Raw genomic sequence first — 15,000 nt, 5'->3', positions numbered from 1 at the left:
TAATGCCTCCTATTTTTTTTTCACCTAAATGGATTGGAGGAAATTGCAAATTGCAAATTGCATTGTTAGGACGACTGAACATATGCGTTTATGACCTGAAAGTTGTATCCCTCTGTTAGAGATATGGATAATGTTGAAATGTTAAGAAAGCAACCCCTGTCTTGAATGTACGTCAGAAGCAGAGATGCGTCGCAGAATTTCTCCACGCAGACAAAAAAAAAAACCGATCAATATTCTGCAGCACCTATTGAACGTTTACGAAGCCGATAGAGTTGATGTCATCACGGTTAATAGTTAGCTTCGTCGATTTCAGAATGGCTACCGAAATGTGAGTGACAAAACGCGTACCGGACGTTTATACCGATGTATCAAAGAAGCTATCAAAAGTGCATTGAGAATGATGGTAACTATGTAGAAAAATACATTCTTGATCACAAATGATAGCTCGTTTTAATTGTATCAATCTCGCCTTCGTAGTTCTTCGACTTTTCGTTTTTGAGTCAAAAAATGAGGCCTATTGGACGACATTTGTTGCTCGGCTGGATGTTATGATTTACGTCTTGAATTCAAACATATGCGATAAAATAAATAGCTTAATGAAGGAACAAGGGCGATAGCCATTAGTCGCGTGCTCTCGTGTAATGAATGAATGCGTGAATATAGGATTGACATGAAATTCTTAAAGATAAACTAAGATGACCGAAAAATGGGCTGAAATGACTTAAATAAATAAAAAGTAAATGACTTAGAATGACTTTTTAATGAACTTAATGAACTTAAGAATGAATTGAATGACCTTAAGAATGACTTGAATGCTTAAAAAATAACTGGAATTCTTCAAAAACAACTTGAATGATCTGGAGAATGACTTAAATGGATTTCAGACTGACTGGTAGTAAAGTGGGTGATCATTTTACATTAAATTAATACAGATCCCCATTTTTATATCACAATAAGTACGGCATGTAGTAAGAATATATACTACACTTTGATCTTGGTCAAAAGACAAGAAAAGGGTATTTATTTGCTCCCCCACCGAGCAAATAAGGCACAAGGCCAACTTTAATTGTGAGGAGTGGAGGGGAAATGGGAACCAAATCCCCGGAGACTAGGGGAGCTGAATAGTGACAATTGGTATGAAGGTATTTATTTGCTCCCCCACCGAGCAAATTAGGCAAAAGGCCTATTTTTAAAGTGAGGAGTGAAGGGGAAATGGGGACCAACTCCCAGGGGAGTAGGGGAGCTGGATAGTGACAATTGGTATGAAGGGTTGCCCCTACATTGACCAAGGTCTTATATGTGAGGTTTCCGCCACATATGGTCATGGTTTGTAGTATCTGTTCCAGCAGATACTACACTTTGAGATATTAAATCCTTTATTCATGTTAAAAATACATTGAAAATCAACAATGAACAAAAAACTTAAGCACATACTACACTTTGATCTTGCTGAAAAGGCCAAGAAAATCTTAAAAACCCAAGGACAGCATGTATTAACAGAGCTTTGATCTTAACCAAAAAGGCCAAGCACAAAAGTGTGACGGACCGACTGACCGACGGAGTGACTTATAGAGTCGCTACTAATAATATCGAAATCGTTGGAAATTATTTTATTAGTCCCCAAACAATTTACTTTGCTTTAAGTACGTATTATAAGGAGTTCTTTCAGAGTTAGATAATTCTTGCAGTATAGCAAAGAAATATACGACCAAAGGGACAACTAAAATAATGTCGGCTTTGAAAAAACTCACGGATGATGGTACTTGCTCAACTGGGTGCATAGGGTAAGATGTGTGTGTGTGTGTGCGCGTGTGTGTAGGTGTGTATGTGAGTGTGTGTGTGTGTTTTCTTTTATTGGTTTGAAGAATGTATGTTCTGTTTTATAGTATTATAAAGTTATTTGCTTCCCTAGGAAGGTAACTGTGATTCAAGGTCGTTACTAATTTGTGTGTGGTAGGAGGGGACAGCTCCTATTAAATAAGGGTAGGGGTGTTTTAATTCAATTTTGATATTTATTTTTTGGATTGTTAGATTTTAGTATTGTGATTTTTCGTTTAAGTCTTAGACTTCGGGTATTCTTAATATTGTGTTTGTTTAGATATTTATAAATATACGTAAGGGATTTTTTAATGTTTCTATTTATTTGTCTCCCCATGTGGGTATGGCCAGATCCAGGATCAGTTCTTAGTGTGGGGAAGATCTCATTATAATACTATAAAACAATATACATTATTCAAACCAATAAAAGACCCCCCCACCGACACACGCACACACATACACACACATCCCACCCTATGCACCCAGTTGACCAAGTATCAATGGTCCCCTCAACCCCACTCAAGTAAGAGTAAAAAAATGAAAAAAATGAGAAAAACAAAGAAAGATGAATAGAAACACAAGCAGAAAGAGCGAGAGAGAGAGAGAGAGAGAGAGAGAGAGAGAGAGAGAGAGAGAGAGAGAGAGAGAGAGAGAGAGAAACATAAGACATCAGCCCAGCCCAATGAACCAGTAATAAAAATTGGACATACGAATGAAAAGTAGAATCGTTTCAACATGTTTCCACCTCTCGGAACATTTCAAATGAACTACGAAAATGTTCTGTTACATTTTAAACACATCTTGAATACATTCTAAACATTTTAAATACTTTCTGAAGAGGACGCTTCACAGAATGTCTGAAACGCGTTAAAAACGATTTCAATGATTTAAAAACATTATTACAATGATCTAAACATAATTTTCAATGAAAAACCAAAAAAATGGAATAATAAAATAATATTAAAAAATACACATTGTTGGTGACCACCCCCGTATATATATATATATATATATATATATATATATATATATATATATATATATATATATATATAACTCTGTACACCGTCCGGTCGTCCTTGCTTGCATGGATCTTGTAATAAAGAATTTACCAAGTATTCTTCATAAGGTTTGGTTTCGATTCATCACTACTATATATTGGATACAATATAATATATAATAATCGATAGAGAATTGAGACTATAATAATATATATCAAATCTGCACGAATTAAAATTTTATATTTTAGCGTATTTTACGAAAATAATATTTTGATATATGTTTTATTTGCAAAAAATTATTGGATTACACCAAAGATATCAACAATTTCTTATGCAGTGCGTTAGTTCAATTTAGTCCAACTTAATTTTTACCAGTGATATATCTGTTACCGAAAATTACCTTTTAGATATCAAATAATGAATTAGTAGAACGGTTTATTTTTTTTGTCCACGTAGTTTCCTTTTTAGAAGACAGAATCGATACGATGATCAATGTTACATATTGGCAGGCAACCCCAGGAAGAAAGCATTCGATGGGTTGCACACACTCAAATAGATTCCATATGAAGAATGCGGGACTTTCCACTATTGTTTAATGGAAAGCATATTTTGACCAAAAATATGTGAGAGGATATCGGTCAAAGGGCTTAAACCATACACAATAGAAAATATAAAATATTCGGATAAGGAAAAGAATTTTTATATAAATAAATAGTCTCAAAGAAAACAGTTGACACTCAGTCAGAGAGAACCGAAACTGCGAGATTTCTTAAATCATCCGACATCCGACCCAAGCACGCACCCTACCTCATGTACATTTAGAAATGTCAAAACACCAGTAATAATTTATAATCAAAAGCTAATTTGTCAGTATGAAATCAAAATATTTTTTTTATAGATCAACTGTGTTGTGTTTTACTCGCTGTCAATGTATATATGTCTTGTGCCAGTGATAAAAGTAAATGTTTACAATTATATAGACTGGAAAACGCATTTTGAGCAACCGGCCGCGGTGAATACGTAACAACAGAGGGCTTTTTAAAGTCTTTTTTATTTGCGCAAGAATTGGACGAAAACGAAGTTGATGCTGAGGCATTGAATCAGTTTAAACCATACGGACAATGGATGTATAGAACGTTTTTTTTTGTTCACGTGTTTTTCTTTTTTATGAGATCGAAACAATGAGAACGGCTTTTAAGATCTGTTTTTATTTGCGCAATGATTAGATGGAAACAAAGATATCAGTGGATGCTGAAGCATTGAATTAGTTTAAAACCAACAGATAATGGATGTGTGTAGAACGATTTTTTTGTCGACGTGGAGACAGAAACATTGGCATGAGTTGAAACGTGATCTTCGTAATATATGTCATCAAGACCTATGTCTACAAAAATAAACGTAATCGCTGATGTCCTAGCAAGCAAGATCTATCGAACAGTCAGAATGTCGGTAATGAATCCAAACATTTTACAAAAGGCATTAGAAAAATTTAAAAAAAATGCATTAAAAAGAGAAAAATAAGGACATGATGATTTCTACTGAAACTCATTCAATATTAATTTTAAAAAATGCATTAAAAACAGAAAAGTTGTGTGTTTGTGCGTTAAAAGTAATTAAACATTTCGTTGTTTAATAGATTTGAAATGTTTACTTTTCTGCTAAATTCCCGAAAACAGATTCGTTATTAGACGTTATCTACTTCCGGTTGTTTCTTAGGACTCGTGACCAGATCCACAGACACAAATTCAATGACGTCATCAGTGTACACAACTAGTTCCTAGGCCTTCTTAATATTATTGTTACAGAGGGCCGTGGCTGAATGCAATTCTTTGACACAGGTTCGGTTTTCTTTTCTAAAAAAAAAAAAAAAAAAAAAAAAAAATTATAAAAAAGAAATTCGTCAATCATTTTTATCCTTTCTGACCCCACGGGGTGCGACGAATTCCACGTTTAATAGAACATCAGATATCCATTCGGGAAGCATTCTCATTAATGGAAAGAACAGCCATGCGTCGTATCCGACTGGGTAGGTGTACTTGGGGAATCTGGCCGTGATGGCGTGCACATAACAATTGACCACCTTGTGTAAGGAAGTATCGGCGATTCTCATGGCGCGCACACCCCAAAGAACTGCAAAAGAGAGGAAAAACGATTATAAAAGATTTTCAAACGTGATCTGGGGGGGGGGGGATTAATTATTTTATACGACAGGGGCGCACAAGTAAATTAATGTGATTATCAATATTATCATTTATATGACATCTTTTTGCCTTATATTAATTATATTAATGTTGTGGCGCAGTATTTAGTGGATTAAGAGACCAAGCAAGAGGAGGGAGAGTAACAGGACTGCCGGATCTACATTCGTCGCGCACTTTCTACTCTTTATCTTATACGAAACGTTTTAATTAATTAAGTAACATAATTAATTAATTAGTTAATTAATTAATTAAGTAATATAATTAATTAGTTAATTAATTAATTAGGGTTGGAAAGATTAATCAGAATCAGAATCGAGATTCTAAAAAATCGGAATCAGAAAAATGTTTTCCGATGCCGAAAACGATTCTTTTTTTTAATTGTTTTCATATCTTTATTTTTGTTTAAAACCTAGCTTTCCGTGACTCGTATTAATGATGGAATAATAAATATTTATTGATTTCAAACTACCAGTAAAACTAAAACCTGCTGGTTACACTCATAAGTGCATTTTTTACTACCAGTATAACTAACATCTATAGGTTACGCATATATATTTTTTTTAAATTTGTGAAAATATATGCACATATTACATGGATTGTTGCGGTAAGCCGACTCCTTCCACAAAACAACTCTATATTTAGAAATTTTAAAATAATCGGAATCGGAGATTGTATCGGAATCGAGAATTTAAAGCAAAATCGTTAATCGTATCGGAATCCGGGAAAAATATTGGAATCGTTCCATCACTAGTGTTAATAAAATCGAAATTACTAAGCTCAACCGAATCAGTATATCCTAGTGTGATATTACCCCTGGGTGAGTTATGCTAGCTTCCTCCGAAGGAGGAAGTTTACAGGGAATATTAAATTCCCAGCTGGATGCACATCCGGGTCATGGAAAGATAATATACAGTGATTAGCATTCCACAATCTACTACTGACAAGATTTAGCGTAACTTAACTAAGTTCAAAGATTTAACGTAACTTAACTAAACCTAAACGTAGATTCCATGAACAAAGCTTCTTTCTTAGAACTGCACGCCTGTGGAATTGTCTTCCGTTTTCCTGCTTTCCGGCTAACTACAATATGGTTGTGTTCAAGTCTAACGTAAATAAGTTCTTGATGAGCCGTTCTATATAAGTTATCAAATTTACCAAATTTTCATTACTAATGATTACTATATTGTCCAATGTCTACTGTACACTCTTTAACCCTTATCCCTGAGTGGCCTCTTGGCCTTGATAAGTGGTGATGCCTATGTAAAAAAAAAAATTAAAAATGAATACATTGCACATGACTCAAACTAGACAAGTTAAACAATAACTGGAATGTTGATCCTTTGAATTAAATGCAACGTTTGATTGTGGAAGTGTTGGGGTAAGAAAACTATAATGTCAGTTTATTTTATTAATTTTTAGACATATTCGTTTATTCCGTGAACGATACTCACAGTCTTCGAGGCATTTCTTGCCGTAATAGTCCTGTATATCTTGAGGAGCCTCGTCGAATAGTTTGTAAGAGTTCTTCAGCAATTGTTTGAGGTTAATCAGGTTTGTTGCAAAGAGTCCCGGTTCGAGTAAGTGGACGGAAACCTTCTGTGACCGGATAGCGCGTCTGGAACAACAACAATAACAATAAAAAGTAATAATAAGAGAAAAGAAAGAATATATATATATATATATATATATATATATATATATATATATATATATATATATATATGTTGGATGTGATAACTAATGGCTACACATATGCAAACATGTTTCAGAGACAACCCTGCTAGGGAAAATCACCTCATCAGGCCAAGAATATCCACGAAACTCTCGTGGATATTCTTGGCCTGATGAGGTGATTTTCCCTGGCAGGGTGGTCACTGAAACATGTTTGCATATGTGTAGCCATTAGTTATCACATCCAACATATTTATATTGCTCTTTATAAACATTGAGCACTCTTTGGTTGACACATTTTGGTTTTGTTTAAATAATACTACCAATATATATATATATATATATATATATATATATATATATATATATTATCAAAATTGAACTAGCGTTCAAATGTAGTATAGGGACTATTGAAATATTTCACCACCTTTGATTGGTTTTCATCTACATTTTGGTTGAAATTGATTGTTAATTTCGATTGTGCTGTCGATTGTGCCACCTCGACGTAAATACCCCCGATAACCCGAAAAACAGCAAAATCCCACGCATTTGCTGTAAAAGTCCCTGGATGTCGGAAAGCCTTCTGTTATATATGGAAGGGGACAGACCCCAGTAATTAAAGAAATACATAAGTACGGTCAAAATTAATATTTATTATAAAGAAAAGGCTAGAATCGAACCGAGGATTCAAAAGTTAAAAGTGAATACATAATGCAATCTCAGTAATTTAGTGATTTGACTATTGTGTTTAGAAATAACTAAATAATGATTAACAATTAGTTAGGTCGGATATGGGACAATGTAAATTAAGGATCGTATTTGTTTTGCCAAATATCGTGTTGAACATATGTGTATGTAAATCCACATGATGAGCGCACATGTTTTAGCACGTTTCTGACGTCACAAAGAAAGATCGTTTTTATTATATTCAGTTAAGAAGGTTCGAGTCAGTCAGATCAGAGAGAGTAGTAGAGACAGATCAGTCAGGGTCGAGTTGTTAAGGAGGAGAATTAGCTAAGTCCCTTTAGGAACCGAAAGAAAGGGAAGAAAGACAATGGAGAAATCAGCAAGGAATTCAAATTCCTGATCATCATCCTATCCGGATGGAAAGAAGACCATCATATTTATAAGTCTTCGTTTGTCATCTTTCAACTTGAAAGGTAATGTGGTTTTATCTATCGTATTTGTGAAAGAACTTAATATGAAACAGCCTCCTTCCAACTGAGCCCCCCCTTTCTCAAAAGTATGAACTGTCTATCATCACTCTTCACTTTCATATGTCTTCTAAGAATTATATAGAACATCCTCCTTCAGTAATGAATTCGCATCTCCTATGTGTTATAAATATGAACTGTGTGTAATCTATATAAATATCTCATCGTCTGTTATAACATATGTGTATGTGGTATATAATATATATAAAAGTCTATATGTCTGTTTGTCTGTCTCCATATTTCTAAACTTTGTCTCTCCGGAAATGAACATTTAAAATGAGAAAGTCAAGTATCATGCTTCAATTTTGTTCTAAACAGAAAAACATTCATTTCGAACGTGCCCCTGTCATACGAAGAGCATACTGTTGGTTTTATATGCCTTTCTGCTTGTGCGGTAATGAAACTTTTTAAATGCAGTTGTGATGTTAGACTGTATAAGGTGTTAAATTTTATCGGATTATTTCGATTATCGATTATCAATATTTATCGAAGCATTCCGATCAAAACTTATCTAAGTGCACTGACAGATACATAAAGTATGTTTGTGCGAAATTTCGTAAAAATTGATTCAAGCGTTTAGAAACCCATAGGGAACTCTCTCTCTCTCTCTCACATACACATGCACACACACATGCACACAATTTTCCTTTTATATAATAGGAGAGATATTATATCGAAGTCTGTCATGTTTTTAACAATGATTTTGTTAGATTGTTGACTTGTACGTTCTAACCTCTTAATGTTTACTTTTGAATTCATTAAATTTCTTTCTTCTTTGTTAGTCTTTGAAGCATGATAGTTTTACAGGTTTCTACGCAGCCATTTGTATTGTTGTGGTGTACTGAAAGATCAGTCAAGCGGCACTGGTTGGACAGACAAGCTAGTATTTTTTTTTACTATTATTTTCATTCCAAACAAGCACATAGCCACTTAGCACTACTGCATGTTAGTACAGGCAGGGGACCGAGAGGGAATTTCCAAAATCGTGGGAAGAAACTATTTGAGTAAAAAGTTTTCTGGCATCTATGAATTCTCACTTTTATAGATATACCAGCAGATGTACTCGGCGTTGCCCGGTATTAAACATAACATTAAATTCCTTGGTTGGACAGCTTAGAACGAGAACGAGCGGTGGAAGATAATATCGAATACACGAGGATTTATTGCAAGTTGAGGAAAAAAAGGAAAAAGACTTTCGTGTATCGATAAGAGGACGGTTTGACGCTGCCATTTCTTTTCTTTTGTTCTTTTTCCAGTCTATAAAAAGCAAGCTAAGAAGTAATTAGAATTAGATATTGGTCTCTCCTGCCATAAATAACCGTTCTCGAATAAAACGTTTGATAGCCAACAAGTCTCCATTGTGTTTAAACAGAAAATCAATAAACAAGAAGGGATCAAAGATTCACGTATGGAAAATCAACGATCGGAAAATGAAGACCAGCAACCGCGCACGTATGTAAACTGACTTTGTTTTATTGATTTGTTTTCTTGATTACTCACGGGCGAAAGCACGCATGTGCAAAAGTACACTTTAAAAAAAGAAAAACGACGCGTGTGAACGTTGGTTAACGTTTAACATGTTATTCAATCCAATATAGCAATTTCGATTTTTTTGTCGCCCTCCAAAATCTGACGTAAATTTAAAAACCACCATTAACTATATTTAGTTAAAAAGATATTCGGTTCGCCCATATTTCGATTTTCAACGCAAATGAGCGGATGGGAAAAATAAGAAAAGTTGACGTTGACTTCCTCGCAACTGACAAATTCGGTCAGCCAAAGGTCACTGTGTCATTGGATTTCCTTAACGGTAGAGTAGACATACGCCATTTTTTTTTTGCTTGGTTCGCTAATGTAGGATTACATGACACATTTTTATCGACCAATCACAGTTATGTTATGTTGTGAAATATTGAATGGCTTTGTTCCAGACGAAACAGAAATATCGCGTGTTAGTACAGTGGATAGAAATATTGGTGAACACCCGATTTTAAATGAGTAATGATAAACAGAAAACACGTATATTCATTCTTTTGCGGACTGTTATTCTCATCTTTATAGTTGTTGTTATTACATCACATTTCGGCTAACTCATCCTCTGACCTTCTTCAGGTGATTAACTGCGACGGGATAGGAATACCGAGTCTGTAACTGTATCCCCAGTAATTACTGCCTTCCATAGTTGCTGTCTCAGCTACGATTCCAGGGCAATATTGTCTGAAGATAGCACTTTCAATTATACCCAAGCATCCAGAGGATTAGTTGGCCAAAACGTGGTTAGACAACAAACAACTATGGAAGGCAGTAATTACTGGGGATACGGTTACAGACCCAACATTTCTATCGCGTCACGGTTAATCACCTGAAGAAGGTCAGAGGATGAGTTGGCCGAAACGTGGTGAAACAACAACTATGAAGATGAGGATAACAGTCTGAAAAAAAGAATGACTACACAAATTATGAAAAATTGGCCCCACCCTGTCTTCTTCACTGAAATCTCGTTCTCACAGATGTGATGTTGCTAGTCTCAATTTCTTTATAAATATTATTATGGCGTGTGTTCTTCAGAATTGTCTGATCTATTCTTTTTTTTGTTCCATCTCGTTCGTCTAGTACACTCCATCAATTCGTTGCATTAGTTAAAAAAGAAAAGAAAAAGCGTATGTAAAATTCAGCATAGGTTCGAGAATATGCAACATTTACAGGTGCGTTGTAGTTAGCCTGTCGCCATATATAGTCTCTACACACTTCATGTAGAAAGAGCGCCAACAAATTTCCGAGACGAAACGCACTTAACGATATCATTCGATCCTCAAACGAATTAGTATCGACAGAGAGGATGGTAAACGGCCGATGGCCTGACTTTGTTTCATTTTGCAACTGGCGAGTCGCTTATCGTAAATGATACTATACACACAGGCGGCAAAAAGAAAGTCCGCACTTGTAATTTTTTCAAAAAATGCAAATTTAAGCTAAATTTAATGTAACTGTTTAAACAACTGATACCTCATTTGGTTCTTCTATAATTTTACCTGTTTATATTTGATTTTTAATTGAAATATTCTAGTGTTCACGTCAATTTAAAAAAATAACTTCAAATTGAGGAGGCAAAATGAAAGTCCGCACAATGGAAAATTGTTATTTAAATGTAACTCTATGACATTAATGCAACACAAATACAACAGGAACACAATGAATTAGTTAATATTTGGTAGCATAACCCTTCTGCAATTTTACAGCCTGCAATCTTTTGGGAATTCCTTGAATTAGACTGCAGCAATACTCCGGGGAAAGGGCATCCCACTTTTCTTTAATTTTCGTCCAAAGTTCTTCCAAATTTGAAATTTTATAATTGCGTAGCTGTTGCTTGATGTACATTGTCGATAGGATTGAGGTCTGAAGATTGTGCAAGCCAATCCAAACACGGAATATCATGCTTTTCCAGGAACCTCTTGACATTGCCAGCTGTGTGAATGGGAGCATTATCCTGCATGAAGATGGGATTATCATCCAAATTCCGACCAAAGTAGGGTAGAAAATGCTCAGTCAACATATTAATGTACTTGGTTGAATTAATTCGACCTTGCAAGCGAAGTATAAGGCCTGGGTCATTGGTGTTAATAATGCCCCACACCAAAACTGAACCTCCACCGCCTTGCAGCGTTGAAACTGAGCACCTAGGATTAAATTCTTCGCCTTTCCTCCGACGGATGTACTGCCTACCATCACTGCCCTCTTTTATCATTAGGCTATCAGGTTATTGAACTTGCTTTGGTCGCTAAAAAGCACTTTTAACCAATATGAACAGTCATGGTCTTCATGGCATCTGACGAAGTCCAGACTGCGCATTCTGTTCTTTACAGAAATCATTGGCTTGCGTCTTACAACATATCCTCGCAAATCAAATTCCTTTAATCTGTTCTTGACAGTAAAAAGACAGCACCTTTTAACAAAATTTCACTGTTGTTGGATTTGGAGAGCCGTTTCAAATCTGTTTCTTAGGCTGCGGATTTTGATAGTAATGTCTTCCCTGTTAGAAGTAACTCTAGTAGGACCAGATTTAGGGACATCACGAACTGCCGTATTTTCGTCCTTTGCAGTCTTTCGTGCCGTTTTCTCATCATTTCAATCTGCGGCCGATTTCTCGATTGGATAAATAAGAAAGGTGGAGATTAATGAGCTCCTGACAATCACTAAGAGAAAGTCGTGGCATATGGACTAAATGTTACGTTGTATAACCTGGAACAACAATTACTATTAGAGATGCTTTGTTGCCTGTTGGTGGATATTTTCAACTGATTTACGGGCGATAATTTAAGCTGGTTTTAAGCGAATTTGTTGCTGCGGACATTCTTTTTGCCTTCTCGATTTGAAGTTATTTTTTAAATTGATGTGAACATAAGATTACTTCAATTAAAGGTCAAATATTAACAGGTAAAATTATAGAGGAATAAAAGGCGAATCAAATGAGGTATAAGTTGTTGAAGCAGTTACATTAAATGTTGCTTAAATATGCAGTTTTTGAAAAAAAATACAAGCGCGGACTTTCTTTTTGCCGGCACGGTATATATATATATATATATATATATATATATATATATATATATATATATATATATATATATATATATATATATTCCAGGCTAAAATATTCAAAAGTAAAAACTATTGAATTTCAAGAAGTTGTTGATAGTGCTCAATGAAAAGAGTACGATACGATATAAATCAATTTCCATAAGTCGCTACAATAAATCTACTGTTTCAGTGTAAAAGGACATCATCAGACGACAATAAACCTCTGGTATTACTCGAGGCAAGTACATATTAGGTACAATATAATATTCAATATAGAATTGGTTCTGTAATAATAAATACCAGATTTGTATGAATTAAAATATATTTAGACGTATTTTATGACCGGGCCACGTCGGGCGTTCCCCGCTAGCGTTGAACTTTTTTGAACTGATATCGAGACAAATGCTTCCTGTTTCAACTTTGAAATTGTTGACAACGTCTTGTTTATTAATGGTATTCACTACAACAATATCGTTTTCGAAATCTATATCGGGAAGTTTACAATCTTTGACCCGTATTAAACAATGGTGCTTTGTTGTCATTTTTAACAGCCAATCAATAGCATTATGGCAAAGATTAATAGCACAATTAGTGAAACCTGTGGAAATTCTACAACGACATCTTTCATATGTAAAATGTTGCTTTTGGGCATTCTGTGGACGTTCAGCATGAATGGAGACCCCATGATATCATTGTAGCCCTTTTGTTAAAACTGTAAAGGTACTTGTCTAAATAACCTGGTTCGTGTAGTGTCTGAATATATCTGATTATCACGATTAATATACAATATCCTTATAGAAATCTGTAACATAATTCCATTGTGTGGGCGTACGGCACGAACAGAATCCCCACGATATCATTATACCATTTTTAGACAGAACAGATACAACGCTGGGATCCTAACTAAAAGACCAAAAAGGTATATTCTAGTTTTACGTATGGCCCAAAATCGACATCATTTTTATTTTAATTAATTTTTTTTATAGTGTGTCTTCGGCGATCGGGAGATCCTATTTATTAAAAAGGAGGATAGGAGGTTATAACATATCACGAACATTAAATTAGCGTATCTATATATTCATAATTTAATATTCGTAGTATGTTATCACCTTCTCTCTTCCTTTTTAATAAATAGGATCTCCCGATCGAATAATTTATAATCTGGAAATCGTGACTCACCTACTCACGTACGTAGTATTTATTTATTATGTTAAAAATTGTGAGGAAATCTTCATTTTTATACAAGCGAGGGACGTTTTTGAAGTAATGCCTGCTATTTTTATTCCACCCGAATGGGTCAGGAGGAATTGCAAATTGTATTGTTACCATGACTGGAGTTTAGTTTATTATTATTTCCTTTATTAGTAAGTTCCATTTAAATATTTATTATTGTTAAAAATTGAACCGATCAATCTGCAACGGCGCCTGTTGAACGTTTACAAAGCCAATGAAGTTGATGTCAGCACAGTTAAAAGATGGGTTCGTCGATTTCAGAGTGGTGACAGAGATATGAGTGTCAAAGCGGACCCAGGACGCCCATGCAAAGCCACCTCCGCATCCCAATATTTTAGTTTCGAATTATTAATAGGAGGCCTTACGATTGGAACGACGTTCGTAATAGCTTTATTTTAATGAAAGATACTGAATACAATTATAGAGAAAATCTCTGTTTCTGCAGACGATAATATCTCCCCTACTTATCTCATACAGAGTTTTCGATTTCTTTTCAGAAAAGATATTGCCTACTATTACCTCCGGGCTCTTTTGTAATATTGCCAAATGATATCAGCTATTTGCAAGAAAGATTTTATGATTCTGTTTTAGCGCCATTTTGAAAGAAAAACTTAGTCGATCAGCTTCGGCAACTAAGAACACATCGTAGAGCCATAAAATCGTTTCTTTGCATGTGGGTTCCATTCTTCGATCTATGTTCTTTTATTTACAGCCTGGCAACGTTCAAGAGAGGTCAGTAATTACGAAAATCAATCGAGATTTTATTCGAACAATTGTCTGGCAAGAGGACTCGCCTTTGTCCGTTTGGGAATTTCGAGCAATTTTGAAAAAAAATTAATGTATTTTTTCAGTTAATGTCAAGTATCTATCTATCTATCTATCTATCTATCTATCTATCTATCTATCTATCATTATATATATATATATATATATATATATATATATATATATATATATATATAACTCTGAAGAGTCCTAGAGTAGATGAAACGCGGAATATTCAGAGTAGCTTAATCGTCATATATATTTTATAACTTACTATATATATATATATATATATATATATATATATATATATATATATATATATGTTCTTGGAAGTTTTTACTATATATAAGTCTATACAAATCTATATATAACTATATATAAGTCTATATATATATATATATATATATATATATATATATATAAAGATATATATATATATATTCTTGGAAGTTTTTATCTGTAAAATTATATCAAAATACCTTATTTAATTTTTATATTTTCATCATTCTTTGGAAAACT

General features: G+C 34.3%; 1 protein-coding gene across 1 annotated transcript in view; it reads right to left on the bottom strand.

The window, feature by feature from the left end:
* Positions 1–3,172: 3,172 nt before the first annotated feature.
* The window catches only part of LOC145263185 (retinol dehydrogenase 7-like), a 447,785-nt gene continuing 435,957 nt past the window's right edge, over positions 3,173–15,000 (bottom strand). Inside the window, exons 4-5 of the mRNA XM_080120241.1 lie at positions 6,472–6,635; positions 3,173–4,949 (exon numbers count right to left, since the gene is read on the bottom strand). Coding sequence (XP_079976367.1) covers positions 4,720–4,949; positions 6,472–6,635 — 394 coding nt within the window. The 3' untranslated portion in view covers positions 3,173–4,719. The remainder of the gene's footprint in view (positions 4,950–6,471; positions 6,636–15,000) is intronic.

The sequence above is a fragment of the Euprymna scolopes genome, chromosome 38, assembly GCF_053919585.1.
Source record: "Euprymna scolopes isolate OS-2025 chromosome 38, ASM5391958v1, whole genome shotgun sequence".
Taxonomy (NCBI): Eukaryota; Metazoa; Mollusca; class Cephalopoda; order Sepiida; family Sepiolidae; genus Euprymna; species Euprymna scolopes.
Note: the sequence above shows the minus strand (reverse complement) of the source record. Positions and strands in the feature narration are given on the sequence as shown.